Genomic DNA, 16575 nt, shown 5'->3' on the forward strand with positions numbered 1-16575 from the left:
TCTTATCACAAGTATTTTCGAACGGAGGGAGTACTTTTCAATATTATTTTTTCAATCTTTCAATAATATGACATGCTTGTCGACACGAAGTGCGCATGACGACTTCGACGATCTTAAAATCTGCTGGATTAGTCTTTTGAAGCTGGTCATAGATGTAGGGAAAGCTTTTCTGTATTCATAGAAAATGTGTACATACTGTGTTACTAAAAAAAACTTTGATGCATTTTTTTTACTTTTTTTTTACTCTTATGGTAGCCCTTCCGGTCCCACCCAATCCAGTCCCCCGAGCCTTTCCACTCCACTCCGTGCGCCCCCAACCACGCCGCACACTTCCGCGGCCTCCAAAATCCAACCCCCTGACCGCCGCCGGCGGCGATGCTCCTCTGCCACCGCATCCTCCCGCGCCTCCTCTCCCTCCCCTCCAGCCCCGCCTCGAAACTCCTCATCCGCCCCTCCCGCTTCCCACCTCGCCGTCCCTTCCTGCCTCGCTGCGCTGCGCTCTCTCAGCTCGCGGCCCCCCAATCTGCAGACCACTCCGACGCCGAAGAATCTGCTGACCACTTCGATGCCGAAGAGCCCCAGGAGCCCCAGGAGCCGCAGGAGGTGCAGGTAAAGCTCCCCCTCGACCGGCTCTTCCTGCCACCGGGGGCGAGCGTGACCCCGGGGGACGAGGAGGTCGTGACCGCGCGGGTCCTCAAGGGCTCCAACATCGTGTTGGGCACGTACGCGCGGGGCGATGCGCAGGTGGTTAACGCGGATTTCATAAAGAGCAGCGTGCGACCGGATGACTGCCCCAGGGATGGTCTGCCCGAATTTGCGCTCGTCGGTCGCTCCAACGTCGGCAAGTCGTCGTTGCTCAACTCGCTCGTCCGCCGCAAGCGCCTGGCGCTCACCTCCAAGAAGCCTGGTAGGTCGCGCTTCATGTTTTTTGTTGCCTCATTATATGCTGCAACTGTAATGCCGTTCGGGTTTAGGGTTTAGTGGATAATAAGATGGGGCCTCTGTTCCTGCTTGCTAGGAGACGATTACCTAGTTGATACGATGGCTTTGCTACTCTCGGATTTGAGTGCACAAATGTGTTCATAGGAGGCACCTTTTAGGGGATATGATTGGCTTGATTCTGGGTTTTAGTGTCTGGCTCTGAAAATGCGTATGCACATTATATTTCGTTGGCCACATGTTTTATGTTTATCTTTTAAGAGCTTATCTGTTGGCCCAAATGGAAAAGAGAGTAGAAAGAGCATGAAACTGTGCTGTCTAGTTCTGCATCATTTATCTTTTGCCAAACTGTTTAAGATCTTTTGTCTTCAATAATAATAATAAAGTTGCTGCAAGCACATGGAATTGTGTGGTGTAGCGTCAACATATAATGTAGAAATATGTCCAGGAACTAATAACAGACCTTTTTCCAGCTGTTTGTTCCTGGGCCTTTTACATGATATACTCCCTCCGTTCCTAAATATAATTCTTTTTTGAGATTTCACTAGAGGGCTACATACGAAGCAAAATGAGTGAATATATACTTTAAAGTATGTCTATATACATCCGTATGTAGTCCCCTAATGGAATCTCTTAAAAGACTTATATTTAGGAACGGAGGGAGTAGCATATATACTACAGCAGAACTTCAATATTACGAAACCAACTCTCCATCCCAATTTCATTAATTTTCTTAATTGTTTTCATCATTGCAGGCAAGACCCAGTGTATCAATCATTTCAAAATAAATGACAGTTGGTACCTTGTTGACTTGCCTGGTTACGGGTATGCTACTGCTCTTAGCCCACTTTCAGTTTCCGTATTTTCTGAAAAATGTTATTACCATGCAGACGAACGTATTAAAATGTTTGACCATTGAACTTCAAGCCTGTTTTGTTGCCATGAAACTTAACATATATCTTCCTAATTCTCCGTGCCCAATTTTGATGTTACAGATCCATTGGAATTAAAGCTTACACATTACCTGCAAATATTGATATTCTTGAAATGGATAGAGTAGCTTAACTGTACTCTTAAATTGTGAATTTACTTACCCTTTTTAACATACCGACCTCCTTTAAGTTAATGCCCTCCTGTGTGCCTATTTTTAATTTCTTGTCTACCTACAAATATTCATTAGTGGATAAGTTCTATGGTGCATAGGTAATATCTGTAAGAACAGGAAATGATTTGATTAAATCAAGGTTACTTTTTTGGTGAAAAGCAGGGTTCTTTAACCTGTAGTTATAGACAATGTACATAAGCATAATTATTGACCTCCTTTAAGTTAATGCCCTACTGGGTGCCTATTTTTTATTTAGGACGCGACTACACAGCGGCGCCGCACCTATGTCTTCCGGTGCGGCGGCTGCCACCACGTCTGCTAATTGCATTTTAGCACCTGCGCCACCAAAAGTGGCCACATGCATGGATGTCGTAGATAAAAATAAGTCATCTGACAGGGCATGCATTGATGTACTTGCCAGATTACAGATATTGAGTTTCTAGTTTAAACACATTCTTAGTCACGAGATTACAAGGTGTTTAGTTGCCAAAAATTAACATGTTTAGTTGTCAGATTACCACTACTTAGTAGCCAAATTACAAATCAATTAGTTGTTAGATTACAAAACTTAAGTTTCCAATTTAAAAACATTTAAATCACGAGATTACAAAATGTTTAGTTGCCAAAAGTTTAAATATATTTAGTCGCCAAATTAGATGTACGCAATTAGAAATAAAACTTAATTAATTGTTTTTGACCAGAATAGCTTAATTAGTCGTCCGACTATTAAATATTAAGTTGCCAATTTAAACAATACCTAGTTGCCAAAACCGTAGAGGTCCGTGTTGTCAAAAGTTGGAACAGTATACTTAGTTGCCAGGTTAAATCTTTTTCAACCTAGATTACAAGTTGTTTAACAGGGCTTGTCAAAAAGAAGAATCCTGTACCAGCCTGCCAAGCGCATGTGTGCGCTCGACAGGCATTGTAGTGCCTACTCCATTGTAGCCACTGTAGGTCTGTAGCCTACATTGTACTATAGAGTATAGTCTCTCGTCGCAGCCCGCTTCAAAGAATAATTTTGATCCTATCCGTTCTTATCCGATCCAACGCGCGCCCTAGCCGCCGCACCGGAAGACAGGCGTGCGTCGTCTACTAAGTAGATTTTCCCTTTAATTTATTGTCTACCTACAAATAATTCATTAGTGGATAAGTTCTGTGGTGCATAGGTAATATCTGTAAGAACATGAAATGATTTGATTAAATCAAGGTTACTTTTTTGGTGAAAAGCAGGTTTCTTTAACCTGTATTTATAGACATTGTACATAAACATAATTATGTTGATCAAATTGGTGCCAATAATTTAGGAATATATTTGATATTTGGGAATTTAGAAGAGTGTTCACACCATCTAGTATGGACTGTAACTGTGCATATCAATATCTTTATTATTTTGAGTTACACACTGATATATTGTATATGTCAAAAACACTTTCTGGACTCGTGTCTTCTTTAAAGTTGCTTTATGTAGGCTAATAAAAATCGAAATATACGTGCTTATTTGGACATATAGCAAATGAGGAAAGGATCCATGACATTAGAAAATAAAACTCAACTGGTTGGAGCTGTTATATTTTTTGAAATATTCTCCATCTTCTGGTTTTAACTAAAATATTCATTTGAACAGATATGCTTCAGCACCACAAGTAGCTCGTAAAGATTGGGATGAATTTACTAGAAATTACTTCCTCAGCAGGGATAATTTGGTGTCAGTTTTTCTCCTTATAGATGCAAGTATTCCTGCTAAGAAGATTGATCTTGACTATGCTAGTTGGCTTGGGCAAAATAAGGTAAGCCACCCTTCCCAAACAACTAAATCTTCATATTGAAAGATCTTGAACTAGTTAACCATCTACACCTTTTGCATATTGAACTACCAATGATGAGAGTCCACCATGTTACATGAAATTAGCCGGTCTATATACCCGTCTAAAAGATGTTACTGCAGACATTAAGTTTTTCGTTTTGTTATTCTTTAAGCAGTCAATAATATATATTTTCCCTATGTAGTCTGAGGCAAAAGGCATGTATCATGTCAAACTTTGCAGTATCAATAATTAGGAATTTGTTAGCGACTTATCAGGTTTCAAAATTATTTATCTTACTTTACTACCATGAATCAGGGGTTATTTTAGGCATTTTAATCTTGTGTATTTGAAACGGTAGGCTTCTGTCTCTTCAGGGACATCTGATATAACAGTAGGCTTCTTGAGATTAGTTAAAGTACACTCACGACACTAGTGCTGTTCGGCATGCTCGATGGTTATTCATTTATCATGAATAATCTTTGCAAAGTTCGAAGTATTCATAAAAGAGTTAGTATGGCCTTATTATAGATTTGCTGAAAGAAACAAATGTCTTAGTAAGAAGGATCAAAGTTCAAATTCAACAAGGACTAGACATTAAATTTTGGTATCCATGGGTGGATGTGAAGACAACCAATGAGTAGAATATAGGGATTGGAATGAAAACAAATGGAAGTAGCATCGTTCATGTGGAGAGCTCAGAAGAGAGAATGAGGGACACCCCTTATCGTGACCTACGAGGGGAGGGGTGTTCCCTGTCTTGCCTTTTCCTCTTGCCCTATGTCGGGCCGCACATATGCACATTGATCCCATGACCTGATCTTCAAGTAAATGGAATCTTATCTGTCCCAATTCAAATATGATCAGGAGATGCATCTTATAGATCTATCAGTACTCACTAGGAGTTATGCCATAGTAGGAGATGCACCTAACAACCGTATTAGTTTAGGGTATTGTTTCCGGCTCTTGTTAATTATGGACTTGGTCTTGTACTCCTATAGAACAGGATGTACCTTGCATTAGGGAGTTTCAATCAATCAATATACAAGGTCAAAATTCGACGGATCCTTACCCTCTACCTCTTCCTGCACCACAGTACGAAAGCCACTGAAGTTATACCCTCCAGCACCTCATAACTACACCCTCGAGAGGTTGGGCTGTCCATTCTCTTCTTAACAATAAATCTGCTAACAAAAAATGTGGGGGTGTATCATAACTATACTTGGCCATACCTCGGGCCGGGCTTTGGGCCGGGCCTGACAAAGCCCGTGGCAAAAAACCCAGGCCCGAGCCCGACCCGACCGTCGGGTCTGAATTTGAGGCCCAGGCCCCGTCCATGAGAGGAAAATCCCGTCGGGCCCAAGCCCTTCCCTAAATTGCCAAAATGCCAGGCCCAAGCCCGGCCCGGCTTGGCTGTCGGGCCCAAATCTCAGGCCCATGCTGGGCCCATGGGTAAGGTCGGCCCGGGTTGGGTCGGGCTTTTTCGGGCCGGGCTGGCCGGGCCGGGTATCCCATGGCCAGGTATAATCATAACAAAACGAACCACATCCATTCTACGAAAATGTAGGAGCGTTATCTTCATGTTTTTTGTTTAGCCACTTTGTTTGAGCCTTTTATGTTTCTCCTTTAGATGTGTTTTGTTTTGAACTGTTTATTGTTGTTTTGGCTATTTAGCAAATATGGCAATGCTTTAGTTCTTGGTTAAACTGCTACAACTTCAAATATCATTTCGTGCTTGTCCCGTGGCAATTCATTTGAGCATTATTTATGTGCCCTCAACATGTGATTTCAGCAACATCATGGCATCATAGGTGATCCTCAAGCTACTTTTCCTTATTCTTGCTTTGCCCTTCACTGTAGGCAATATAACAGGGACAAATTTTAAAACAAATCATCTGTTTAGTTTGGGCCACCATCCGAAAATACCGTGAACGATAACAGAGCACATGGCATCAAGCCTTCTATGAAGGCCACAGATAAAACTGTCGGGTGTGAAGTCTTCTGTGGCTACAATAAATGTAGCACATACATAAATAAGTGTTCGTTGGACACAAAAATCTCATGAAGACACGACAGTTTAAATGCACAATTCAAACCTGCAGATAATGATCTGAAGAAATTAGTTACTGTAACATGAAAAACACTTCCTGACAAAAAAAGAAACATGAAAAGCACTTTCCGCAAAAAAGGAAACATGAAAAGCACCGATTAGGGGAGTTCACTCTAAATTCTATAGGATGTTGTTGAAAGCACGTGTGGAGAGTAAAGGAATAGAGTTAAATCTTCGGTTGAAATGAATACGCTTCAAGGAGTGTAGTAATTTAGTTGGGAGGCAATATATCAGACAAAGTGCCCGAATAAAAGGAGCATGAAAGCAATATCTGTATATTTGTCTAAAATTGATGCGTTTTGTTGAATTTGCATTATCACTTTGTTCCCACGCTCCCCCTCCCCGTGGACAAGGGGCGGACCCTAGCCCTCCAGCCCCCCTCCCCATCCTCCTCCCCTGTTGCCGGTGTGGTCCGTCAAGCCCTTGCCCATGTGGTGCTGTCGGCGGCGGGCTGGTCCTTCCCCGTGCGCGCGTAGGGGGCACCGTGGCTCCTAATGGCGGCGGTCTCGTGGGACTCGGGTATCTTAGGCGTGGAGGCTCGGCCGTTGGCTCTGGGGTGACGGGGTGGTGCGGGTGCTCGGCTGGCGGTGCCGGACTGCCCGCTAGGCCTAGATCTGGCACCCATCTTGATTCGGGCGGACCGGCGGCTCTTTGCACGACGACAAGGCTCCCTGGAGGTGGAGGTGGGGTGGCGGCGGTCTCCAGGCGGCGACGGCATTGGCAATCGATGTTTGCAGCGTTGTGGGGGGACTTCGCAGGCCCATCTGGGCTAGTGGGGGCCTGGTTTGTCCCGGTTGCGGCGTATGGTCGGCTACCGCGTCGGCGGTGGAGGTAGTCCCCTCCCGCTCGGTTGCGTTGCTGGTGCCCCTTGGTACGTGGTTCCCTCTTCCTTCCTCTAGGCCTTGTGTCGATGGTCTCAGTTTGGCGATAACGTGGGTTCCAAGAGCGTGGTGGCGCATGTTGGTGGGTCGCTGGTTTGGTGGAGCACTTGGTGTTAGAGTATATATAATATAGCCATGTACCCCTTCATATTTATCCCATTGTATAAGGGGTTTTCTGCATATAGTCCAAACCTGTACATGTATATATATCGGCCTATGGCCTCATGGGAATACAAGTTGCATATTCCTAACATGGTATTAGAGCTAGGTCAATTTTTTGCACGCTGTAACTCGTGCGATTGATCCGTCTCTCCCGATCGAAGCCTCCGCCTCGATCTCCTGCTTCCGATCGAATCACGTCTCGATCTCCAGCCGTCCGCTGTTCTGCTCGAGTCCTCCTGCTGGTCGCCGAGGTCGTCATCGAGCTCGCCTACTCCGCCGGCGCCGCCCGTCGCCAAGTCCTCCTACTCCGTCGGCGCCGCCCGCCGCCGAGTCCTCCTGCCGCTCCCGCAGGCCCCGCTCGAAGCCTCCAGAAAGCCAGATCCCGCCGGTCCGTCACCCTCCACCTTGGCCGCGGCGGATCTACTCCCGCCGGCTGCGTCAGGCTCCTCCTCGTCTTGACGCTTCCCGCACCGCGCCGCCCTCTGCACTTCCAGATCGGAGCGGGTGGTGCGCCTTCTTCTCTGCTGGTGCGCCTTCTTCTCTCTCAGGTCGGATCCTGTCGCCCAGCCAACCGTCAAGAAGGATCTCGTGGTCTGGTCTCCTATCACTAGATCTCGTGCCTCTCTGTTGACCAAAAAAAAGAGAAAAGAATGTCTGCTGCATCAGATTACATTGTTGTTCCTCATTGTCCGGTGATTTTTGATGGCACTAACTACACCGAGTTCATTGGCTTCATGCGCATTCACATGCGTGGCATCCGTCTATGGGGTGTTCTTTCTGGCGAGGTCCGTTGTCCGCCACGTCCGGTCCCTCCTGTGGCCCCCACTCCGCCGACGCCACCGGTTCGTCCTGTGGATGCTAATCAGGCTGCGAAGGATGCAACTAAGCTTGCTGATGAGGCCGCTGTTCGTACTTATGATGAGCAGGTTTTGATTTATGAGGAGGCTCTTCAGGCGTATCATGGTGCTTTGTCTGTTTACACCCAGTGGCTTGATGATGATGCTCGTGCTGCAGCTGTTCTCACTGCTAGTTGTTCTGCCCCAGTTTGCCTCTGAGTTTCTGGGTCTTCCTACTGTCTTTGAGATGTGGACCCGTCTTCGTCAGCGTTATGAGCCCTCTGGTGATGCCTTATACCTCTCTGTGGTTCGTCAGGAGCATGCTCTTCAGCAGGATGACTCCACTGTTGATGCTTTCTATGCACAAAGTTCTGCTATCTGACGCCAGCTTGATTCTCTCCGCAGTGCTGGTTGTCGTACTTGCCCATGTTGCCAGGCTGTACAGGCCAATTTGGAGTTTCATCGTGTCTACGAGTTTTTGTCTCGGCTTTGTAAGGACTTTGAGCCCCGGCATGCTCAGTTGTTTGCTCGTGGCCGTATTTCTCTCATGAAGGCATTTTCTGAGATTCGTGCTGAGGAGACTCGCTTGCGTGGTGCTGGTTTACTAGAGATTCCCTCTGTGCTCGCTGCTAGAGCCCTTGCTACGCCACATGCTGCACCGGCTTCGTCTCGCTCGAGTGCTCCGCCGCTCTTGTCCACTCCTCCTGGCGGCTCGGGCCGCCCCCGTCCACATTGCGGCTATTGCCACCTGGATGGTCATGTTGAGTCTCAGTGCTACCGGAAAAAGAAACACTTGCGTCAGGCGCGATCATCATCTTCAGGGACTTCGTCTACTACCTCGACATCTTCAGCCACCGCTTTGACTGAGCAGGATATTCTGAGACTTAAGCGTCTGCTCGCTGCTTCAGATTCTCCCTCGACGGGTATTGCTGGTTTTGTGACTGATGCTTCTCGCACTGAGCAACCACCTTCTACACAGTCAGGTACATCCCCATGGGTTCTGGACTCTGGAGCTTCTTTTCATATGTCTTCTCATTCTTCCACTCTGTCCTCTCTTCGATCGCTTGATTCTCCTGTTCATGTCCTCACTGCTGATGGTACTCCTCTTTCTGTCGTTAGTAGAGGCCATCTTACCACTCCTTATTCTGTCCCTGATGTTGCTCATGTTCCTTGACTTACCATGAATCTGTTTTCTGCTGGCCAACTTACTGATTCTGGTTGTCGTGTCATCCTTGACGTTGACTCTTGTTCTGTCCAGGACCGTCGCACGCACACTCTGGCTGGGGCTGGCCCTCGCCGACGTGATTCTCAGGGTCTTTGGGAGTTAGACTGGCTTCATGTTCCTTCCGCTGCCACCACTATCGCCAGTTCCTCTGCTGCTGGTTCCTTCCAGCAGTGGTATCATCAACTAGGTCATCTTTGTGGTTCTCGTTTGTCGTCTTTAGTTCGTCGAGGTCTTCTGGTGTCTGTCTCAGGAGATGTCTCTTTAAAATGTCAGGGTTGTCGTCTTGGCAAGCAGATTCAGTTACCATATTCGCATAGTAAGTCAGTGTCTAAGCATCCTTTTGATTTAGTCCATTCTGATGTATGGGGTCCGGCTCCCTTCGCTTCGAAAGGGGGTCATAAATACTATATTATTTTCATAGATGATTTCTCTCGTTACACATGGCTTTATTTCATGACTTCTCGTAGTGAGGTGTTGTCTATTTATAAATGTTTTGCTGCCATGGTTCACACTCAGTTCTCTTCGCCCATTCGTGTGTTTGGTGCTGACTCCGCTGGCGAGTATATTTCTAAAATGTTGCGGGCTGTTCTTGCTGAGCAAGGGACTCTTTCTCAGTTCTCTTGTCCTGGTGCTCATGCTCAGAATGGCGTGGCTGAGCGAAAGCATCGTCATCTTCTTGAGACGGCTCGTGCAATGATGATGGCTGCCTCTCTCCCGCCTCATTTTTGGGCTGAGGCCGTCTCCACCTCCACCTATCTCATCAATCTACAACCTTCCGCTGCTCTACAGGGTGGTGTTCCTTTCGAGCGTCTTTTTGATTGTTCTCCTGATTATTTGATGCTTCGCTTGTTTGGTTGTGTTTGCTATGTTCTTCTTGCTCGCGAACGCACCAAACTGACGCTCAGTCTGTTGAGTGTGTCTTCTTAGGCTATAGTGATGAGCATAAGGGCTATCGTTGTTGGGATCCTATCGGTCATTGGATGCGTATCTCTCGGGATGTGACTTTTGATGAGTCTCGTCCCTTGTACCCACGCCCATCTTCCTCGACCTTTTTAGTGGAGGATATATCTTTCCTCACTTTTCCTGATACACCTCTCACCCCCATCGAGCCGTTGTCTATTCGTTCTACTACCTCTGCTTCTCCACCTCTTGCCGATCTGCCACCACCATCTCCCACGGTTTCCTCCCCTAGCATGTCACCGGATTCTGCACCTTCATCTCCGGTCACTTCTTCGTCTTCACCCCCCGATTCTACCTTGGCGATCCCTCCTTGCATTGTTCCATCTTTTCCTCAGTGTTACACCCGTCGTTCACGTCATGTGGATGCCTCTGCGGATGTGTTGTCATCCTCATCTCAGCCTCCCTATGCCTTGCGTTCTCGCCCTCGTCCGCCTGTTGATCGCCTTGGATTTCACACCGCTGGTGCTGCTGTTCTTGAGCCGACTTCCTATCGTCAGGTTGTTGTTCATCCTGAATGGCAGTTTGCGATGGCAGAGGAGATTGCTCCTCTTGAACGCACTGGTACATGGGATCTTGTTTCCCTTCCCCCCGGTGTCCGTCCCATTACTTGTAAGTGGGTCTACAAGGTTAAGACTCGCTCTGATGGTTCTCTTGAGCGTTATAAAGCTCGTCTTGTGGCTCGTGGCTTTCAGCAGGAGCATGGTCGTGATTACGACGAGACTTTTGCTCCTGTGGCCCATATGACCACTATTCGTACACTTCTTGCCGTGGCCTCTGCACGCCACTGGTCTGTATCTCAGCTTGATGTTAAGAATGCCTTTCTTAATGGTGAGCTGCGTGAGGAGGTGTACATGCAGCCACCACCTGGATATTCTGTTCCTGATGGCATGGTATGTCGTCTTCGTCGCTCTCTCTTTGGCCTTAAGCAAGCCCCCCGCGCCTGGTTTGAGCGATTTGCCTCTGTGGTCACTGTTGCTGGTTTTTCAGCCAGTGCTCATGATCCAGCATTATTTGTCCACCTTTCTCCTCTTGGTCGGACTCTTCTTCTTCTCTATGTTGATGACATGATCATTACTGGTGATGACCCCGAGTATATTGCCTTTGTAAAGGCCCGTCTTAGTGAGTAGTTTCTTATGTCTGATCTTGGACCTCTTCGTTACTTTCTTGGGATTGAAGTCTCTTCTACCTCTGATGGCTTTTTTATATCCCAGGAAAAGTATATCCAGGATCTTCTTGCTCGTGCTGCTCTTACTGACGAGCGCATTGTTGAGACTCCCATGGAGCTCAATGTTCACCTTCGTGATACTGATGGTGACCCCCTACCTGACACGACGCGTTATCGTTATCTTGTTGGCAGTCTTGTCTATCTAGCTGTCACTCGTTCGGATATCTCTTATCCGGTTCATATTCTGAGGCAGTTTGTCTCCGCTCCCACCTCGCTTCACTATAGTCACCTCCTTCGTGTTCTCCGATATCTTCGGGGCGTGATCTCTCATCGTCTATTCTTTCCAAGCTCTAGTTCTTTACAGCTTCAGGCCTATTCAGATGCTACGTGGGTTAGTGGTCCTTCAGATCGTCGTTCACTTTCTGCTTACTGTGTTTTTCTTGGTGGTTCTCTCATTGCCTGGAAGACGAAGAAGACCGCAGTTTCACGTTCGAGTGCAGAGGCTGAGTTGCGAGCGATGGCTCTTTTGACGGCAGAGGTGACTTGGTTGCGGTGGTTACTTCAGGATTTTTGTGTTTCTGTCACTACACCTACTCTGCTCTTATCTGACAATATAGGTGCTATCAGCATTGTGCGTGATCCTATGAAGCATGAGCTCACCAAGCACATTGGTGTTGATGCTTTTTATGTGCGTGCTGGTTTGCAGAATCAGGTTATTGCTCTTCAGTATGTGCCTTCCGAGTTACAGTTGACGGATTTCCTGATGAAGGCCGAGACTAGAGCGCAACATGGCTTCTATATCTCCAAACTTAGTGTTGTTCATCCACCATGAGTTTGAGGGGGGGGGGTGTTAGAGTATATATAATATAGCCATGTACCCTTTCGTATTTATCCCATTGTATAAGGGGTTTTCTGCATATAGTCCAAACCTGTACATGTATATATATCGGCCTATGGCCTCATGGGAATACAAGTTGCATATTCCTAACACTTGGAATCGTCCGGGTTGGCGGGGATTTTTTTGGAAACGGTCACGGGGGAAAGACTCCTCACCTGAATATATTTCAAAAAGGAAATGATCCAGTTTATAAGGAAAACCAGATCAAAAACCAAAAACACGACGGGCCAGTTTATAAGGAAAACTAGGCCAAAAAACCGCACAAGCGAGAAAGCCTCGTCGACCACACGACACAAGGCTACAACCGCACCAAAACACACACCCTCGGGTCCGGAGCCGTCGCTCCGACTTCCACCACTTGTAGGCGAGCCGCACCGCTGCACAACACCGAGGCCTTGTAGCCCATGCTACACAAAACGCTCGCCTGTAGACCACTGGCGGCTCCAGCGCACGGGAACACCACCATTGTAGACGAAGAGCTCCAATCAACCGAGACCATACATCATGCCTCAAGGCTATTGGTGCAGCCGAAGGGCAATGCGTGACCGAGTCCATACCCAGATCAAGAGTCACACGCACCTGAGGCAACATCACAATAGCGGCACCCCTGACGAAGCCGAGGGGCATCAAGGAGCCAGTCTACACCCGGATTGCTTCACTATATACACAAGCGTCAAAGGCACTAACTCCGAACCGCCCCTCACCCACCGGCACCACCACCAACCCCACACACCTCCATCGACGACACCACAAAGCCCAACTCCACCAACAACCAGCCACTCCTACAACTGCCAACAAGACTCCAAAGATGGCGACTCCAATGAGCAAGTGATGTCAGGACATCACCACCACCGGAGTGGACCACGTCCAATTAAGGTTTTCACCCGGAGCCTGAGACCGGAAGATTGGCTGTAACAAAATCCACAACGGTACCTCCAGGAAGGAAATCGGCGTCCGTGGACGTCGTTGCCGCTGACATTGATAATGTCGTTGCAAGATTTTCACCTGCATTTGAGCAGTAAATCAAACCTGCAGAAGATAAAGGGCGGAAGTCAATAGCTGAAAGTGGAGCACCATGACACCACCGCAAACCTCCGCCACCAGAGCCGCGCGTCGTCGATGCAGAGGCGCCGACGCATGGGACCGGCCCGCCCGTGGCTAGTTCCACAGCCCATTGGCATTGCGCCACCACCACACACCCAGCGAAGCAGAGGAGCCAGCTCTGTCGACCGACGCTCGTAGCCGCGAGCGCCAACCACCTGTCGGCCGGCGCACCATCGAAAGCCAGATCCGGATGGATGCGAGCCAGCCGACCGAGGCAAGCTGAGCACCCCTCCGCCCTAGAGCAGCACCACCACGCAAAGGCCGTCGTCCCCCGAGCCACCACCACTGCACCGACGAGGCAGCCGCCGCCGCCCCGCCTTGAGGACGGACCCCCAAATCCACACGACGGCTCTGCCCCTCCCGACCTCCCCTAGCGATGCGGTCGCGAGATGCGACAGAAGCACCCCGCCGCCACCTTCCCCGGAGCGCACGCAGCGTTCGCATGCGACCTCCTTTAATGGCAGCGAGATTGGGAATTAGGAGGAAGGTAAACGCGGCAGCACTAGTGGGGGTTCCCCAGTGTTGCCAGAGGAGGGGCGACGAGGGGGAAATTTGTCGTGGCGGGGATTTTTGGGTAGGGAGAAATGCATATCGGCTTGTCCGACACCTATGTGGTGACGCCTACGGGCGCCGCCCTGCCTTCTTGAAGGGCTTCGGTGTACCTCCTCCCTCCTCCCTCCTCCCCACTGCCTTCCGGGTATCAGGGGAAACCCTAGGACTTGTTCGGGCAGCAGCATCATCGTCGTTGCTTTCCTTCTGGAAGGTGTTGCTCAGTACGCGGTGCTTCGGGTATCAGGGGAAACCCTAGGACTTGTTCGGGCAGCAGCATCATCGTCGTTGCTTTCCTTCTGGAAGGTGTTGCTCGGTACGCGGTGCTTCGGTGTGCTTGGAGCGCGGTGGGACATCTCTGTAGGGTGCAGCGGTTGCCGGTCTTCTTCATTTCGTCAGGGCATTTGTTTCTCTTTCTTCCTATCGTTTTATCTGACCAAGTCCGACAACATGGTAGTATCTGAACAAAGTAATATGTGACAATATTAGTTAGTTCCTGCACATTCCACATTCCTTGTGTACTACCGCTACTGCAGTGTCCCCACTGACTCACCCACCCTTTGCAACAAAAGCCTGAGCTTGTCCTACCCAGTCAATAACGATCAGTGGTGTTCCTGTAAGCGCCTATGTCCTTTATTGGTGCCTCCCCACCCCACAACCATTATTTTCCCTTTTGCGAGTTTCAACCATCCTCTCTTCTGTTCTGTCGCGATTCAGTGCAAAACACTCCTCTTTGGATATGGACCTATGTTTGCATCATTGAATATGTCCTCTGAGGGCATTCATTCACAAATTCCTCTTTTCAGATATAATAATGGAGCGACCTTCTGTATGAGTAATAACAGGCATGAACCCAATCATGCATTATTTATTGTCTACCATATGTATTTATCTGATTGAAGATGTCAGGCTGTTAGTTATACTGTTATGTACTCCGTATGTTGCTACTGATATACCGTTACTACTGCATCAAATAAGCATTATTGCTAATAGAAACATGTGAGTGAATTGATAGCTATCTGAACAGCCAATCTTGATAACGTTCAGTTTCAATGTTCATATGCTCTATTTAAATGTTTATTTTTTTCAGGTCCCAATGACCCTGGTGTTCACAAAGTGCGACAAGCGTAAGAAGAAGAAAAACGGCGGCAAGAGACCGGAAGAAAACGTAGAATGCTTCCAGAACCTGATACGCGAATACTTCGAGGCGGCGCCTCCGTGGATAATGACGAGCAGCGTAACGAACCAAGGCAGAGACGAGATACTTCTGCACATGTCTCAGCTCAGAAACTATTGGCGCAAGCATTAGGAGGAGGGATAACAAGAATAGGACTGAAACAACAGTAAACTGCATGCGAGCGGGGCAACCCCTGCTACGGCTTGATGCATCAGCACCTTTGCAATCAGGGTTTCACCAACCAATTCGCCTTTTGAGCTGTTGATTGCCCTCTGGTACGTGATGATCACTCAATCAACAACAGGCGGACCGGGAATACAGACAAGCTGCTGAAATCAACCACCCTGTTTTTTTCTTCTTCTATATTTGTATAACCGTACAGACAATCTCAACGTTTTGTCTTTGTTACTTTCTGATTATAAGATTGCGGCGTCCTGTATGTAGTAGATTAAAGAAACAACTGTGTCAGCTAATCATCATCGGGAATCCCACACGTTTGTTTGTTATTTGCTCCCTTGGACCCTGCATCACACAAATGGCAGGAGATGCAGGCACCTCTTGACTAGTCAATGGTTTTTCCGTGGCGTACAGCACGCGGTGAAAGTGCCACATTATTGGGATCCATTCTACTACTACAGTTGGTTCCTTTCATCCCATAGCAGATTAAAGAAAAAGGTCGAGCCGGTACAGGTCCTGCCTGGACTGGACGCATAACACTGGTCAGATAATTGCAGGCCCGGCTTAATATCCTGGGGTCTTAGATGTTCATGCATGCATGCATGCATGCTTGGTTTGTTAGGCCTATCTGTCATGAGTTTTGTATTAGCGGTACGAGCACCTGTTTGTTTGTTTATCTTTATATATAATGTCAAATCTTTAAAAGCCGCGCGCCGTCTAGGCGATAGGTATAGATACTTGCTTCTAGTCCCAAACAACAGCTCAGCTCAGCCGGGTTCCTTCCCACAGCTGGTGGCCGCGTTTGTGTGTCACTAAACAACTCACTTGATGCCACGGAGGGACGTACATTTAAGAATTAACAGCGCGTACTACAGCCTATACGCGCTTGTTTACGTAGGTTGATTGGAAAACATACTGTTGGTACTGGAGTACTTGCTGCTGGCGCTGTAGCAGCGGTGTACAGACAGACAGACAGGCACAGACTGACTGCAGCGTTGCCGTGGTCAAAACTGGAACACCGTGACATGGCCGGCCGACCTGTGCGGTAAAACTGGGCACACAGAGTTGCAGCCTTGCAAAGACCTGCTGCGCGCGCAGAGAATGTATGCCTGATCGCCAACCAGTTCACACCCTCTTCCTTTCACTCGAAAATAATAACTTTTCCATCCCGATGAAACAGGTCAAATTGCATCAGTTAGTTGTTCCTACGAAGTTCACAAAGACTAGTCGGCCACGTTTGCAATTGCAATCCCGTGCGCTGCTCACGAGCCTGCCGCACCACCATTCTCCATGCGCCGCACGGGCAAGCAAACACAAACACAAGGCGACAGTTGGCGAGGGCCATTAGGCCAATCTTGTCAGTAGGCTAAATCCAGGAGTGCTCGGGAGGCCGCGGGTAATATGGGATCCAAGACCAAGACGCAGCCAGCTGAGCCAGCGATAGATAATGCGGCACCATGGCGCGTAACCGCCTCTTGGCCAAGC

General features: G+C 48.1%; 1 protein-coding gene across 1 annotated transcript; it reads left to right on the plus strand.

Annotated features, from left to right (window-relative positions):
* The first annotated feature begins 291 nt into the window (after window positions 1-291).
* Window positions 292-15419, plus strand: LOC123444343 (GTP-binding protein At2g22870). The gene is made up of 4 exons (XM_045121031.1): window positions 292-907; window positions 1695-1764; window positions 3669-3831; window positions 14827-15419. Exons 1-4 carry the CDS (start codon window positions 376-378, stop codon window positions 15043-15045), a joined length of 984 nt encoding a protein of 327 aa, XP_044976966.1. The 5' UTR covers window positions 292-375; the 3' UTR covers window positions 15046-15419.
* The last annotated feature ends 1156 nt before the right edge of the window (window positions 15420-16575 follow it).

Source organism: Hordeum vulgare, chromosome 3H (assembly GCF_904849725.1).
Source record: "Hordeum vulgare subsp. vulgare chromosome 3H, MorexV3_pseudomolecules_assembly, whole genome shotgun sequence".
Lineage (NCBI taxonomy): Eukaryota > Viridiplantae > Streptophyta > Magnoliopsida > Poales > Poaceae > Hordeum > Hordeum vulgare.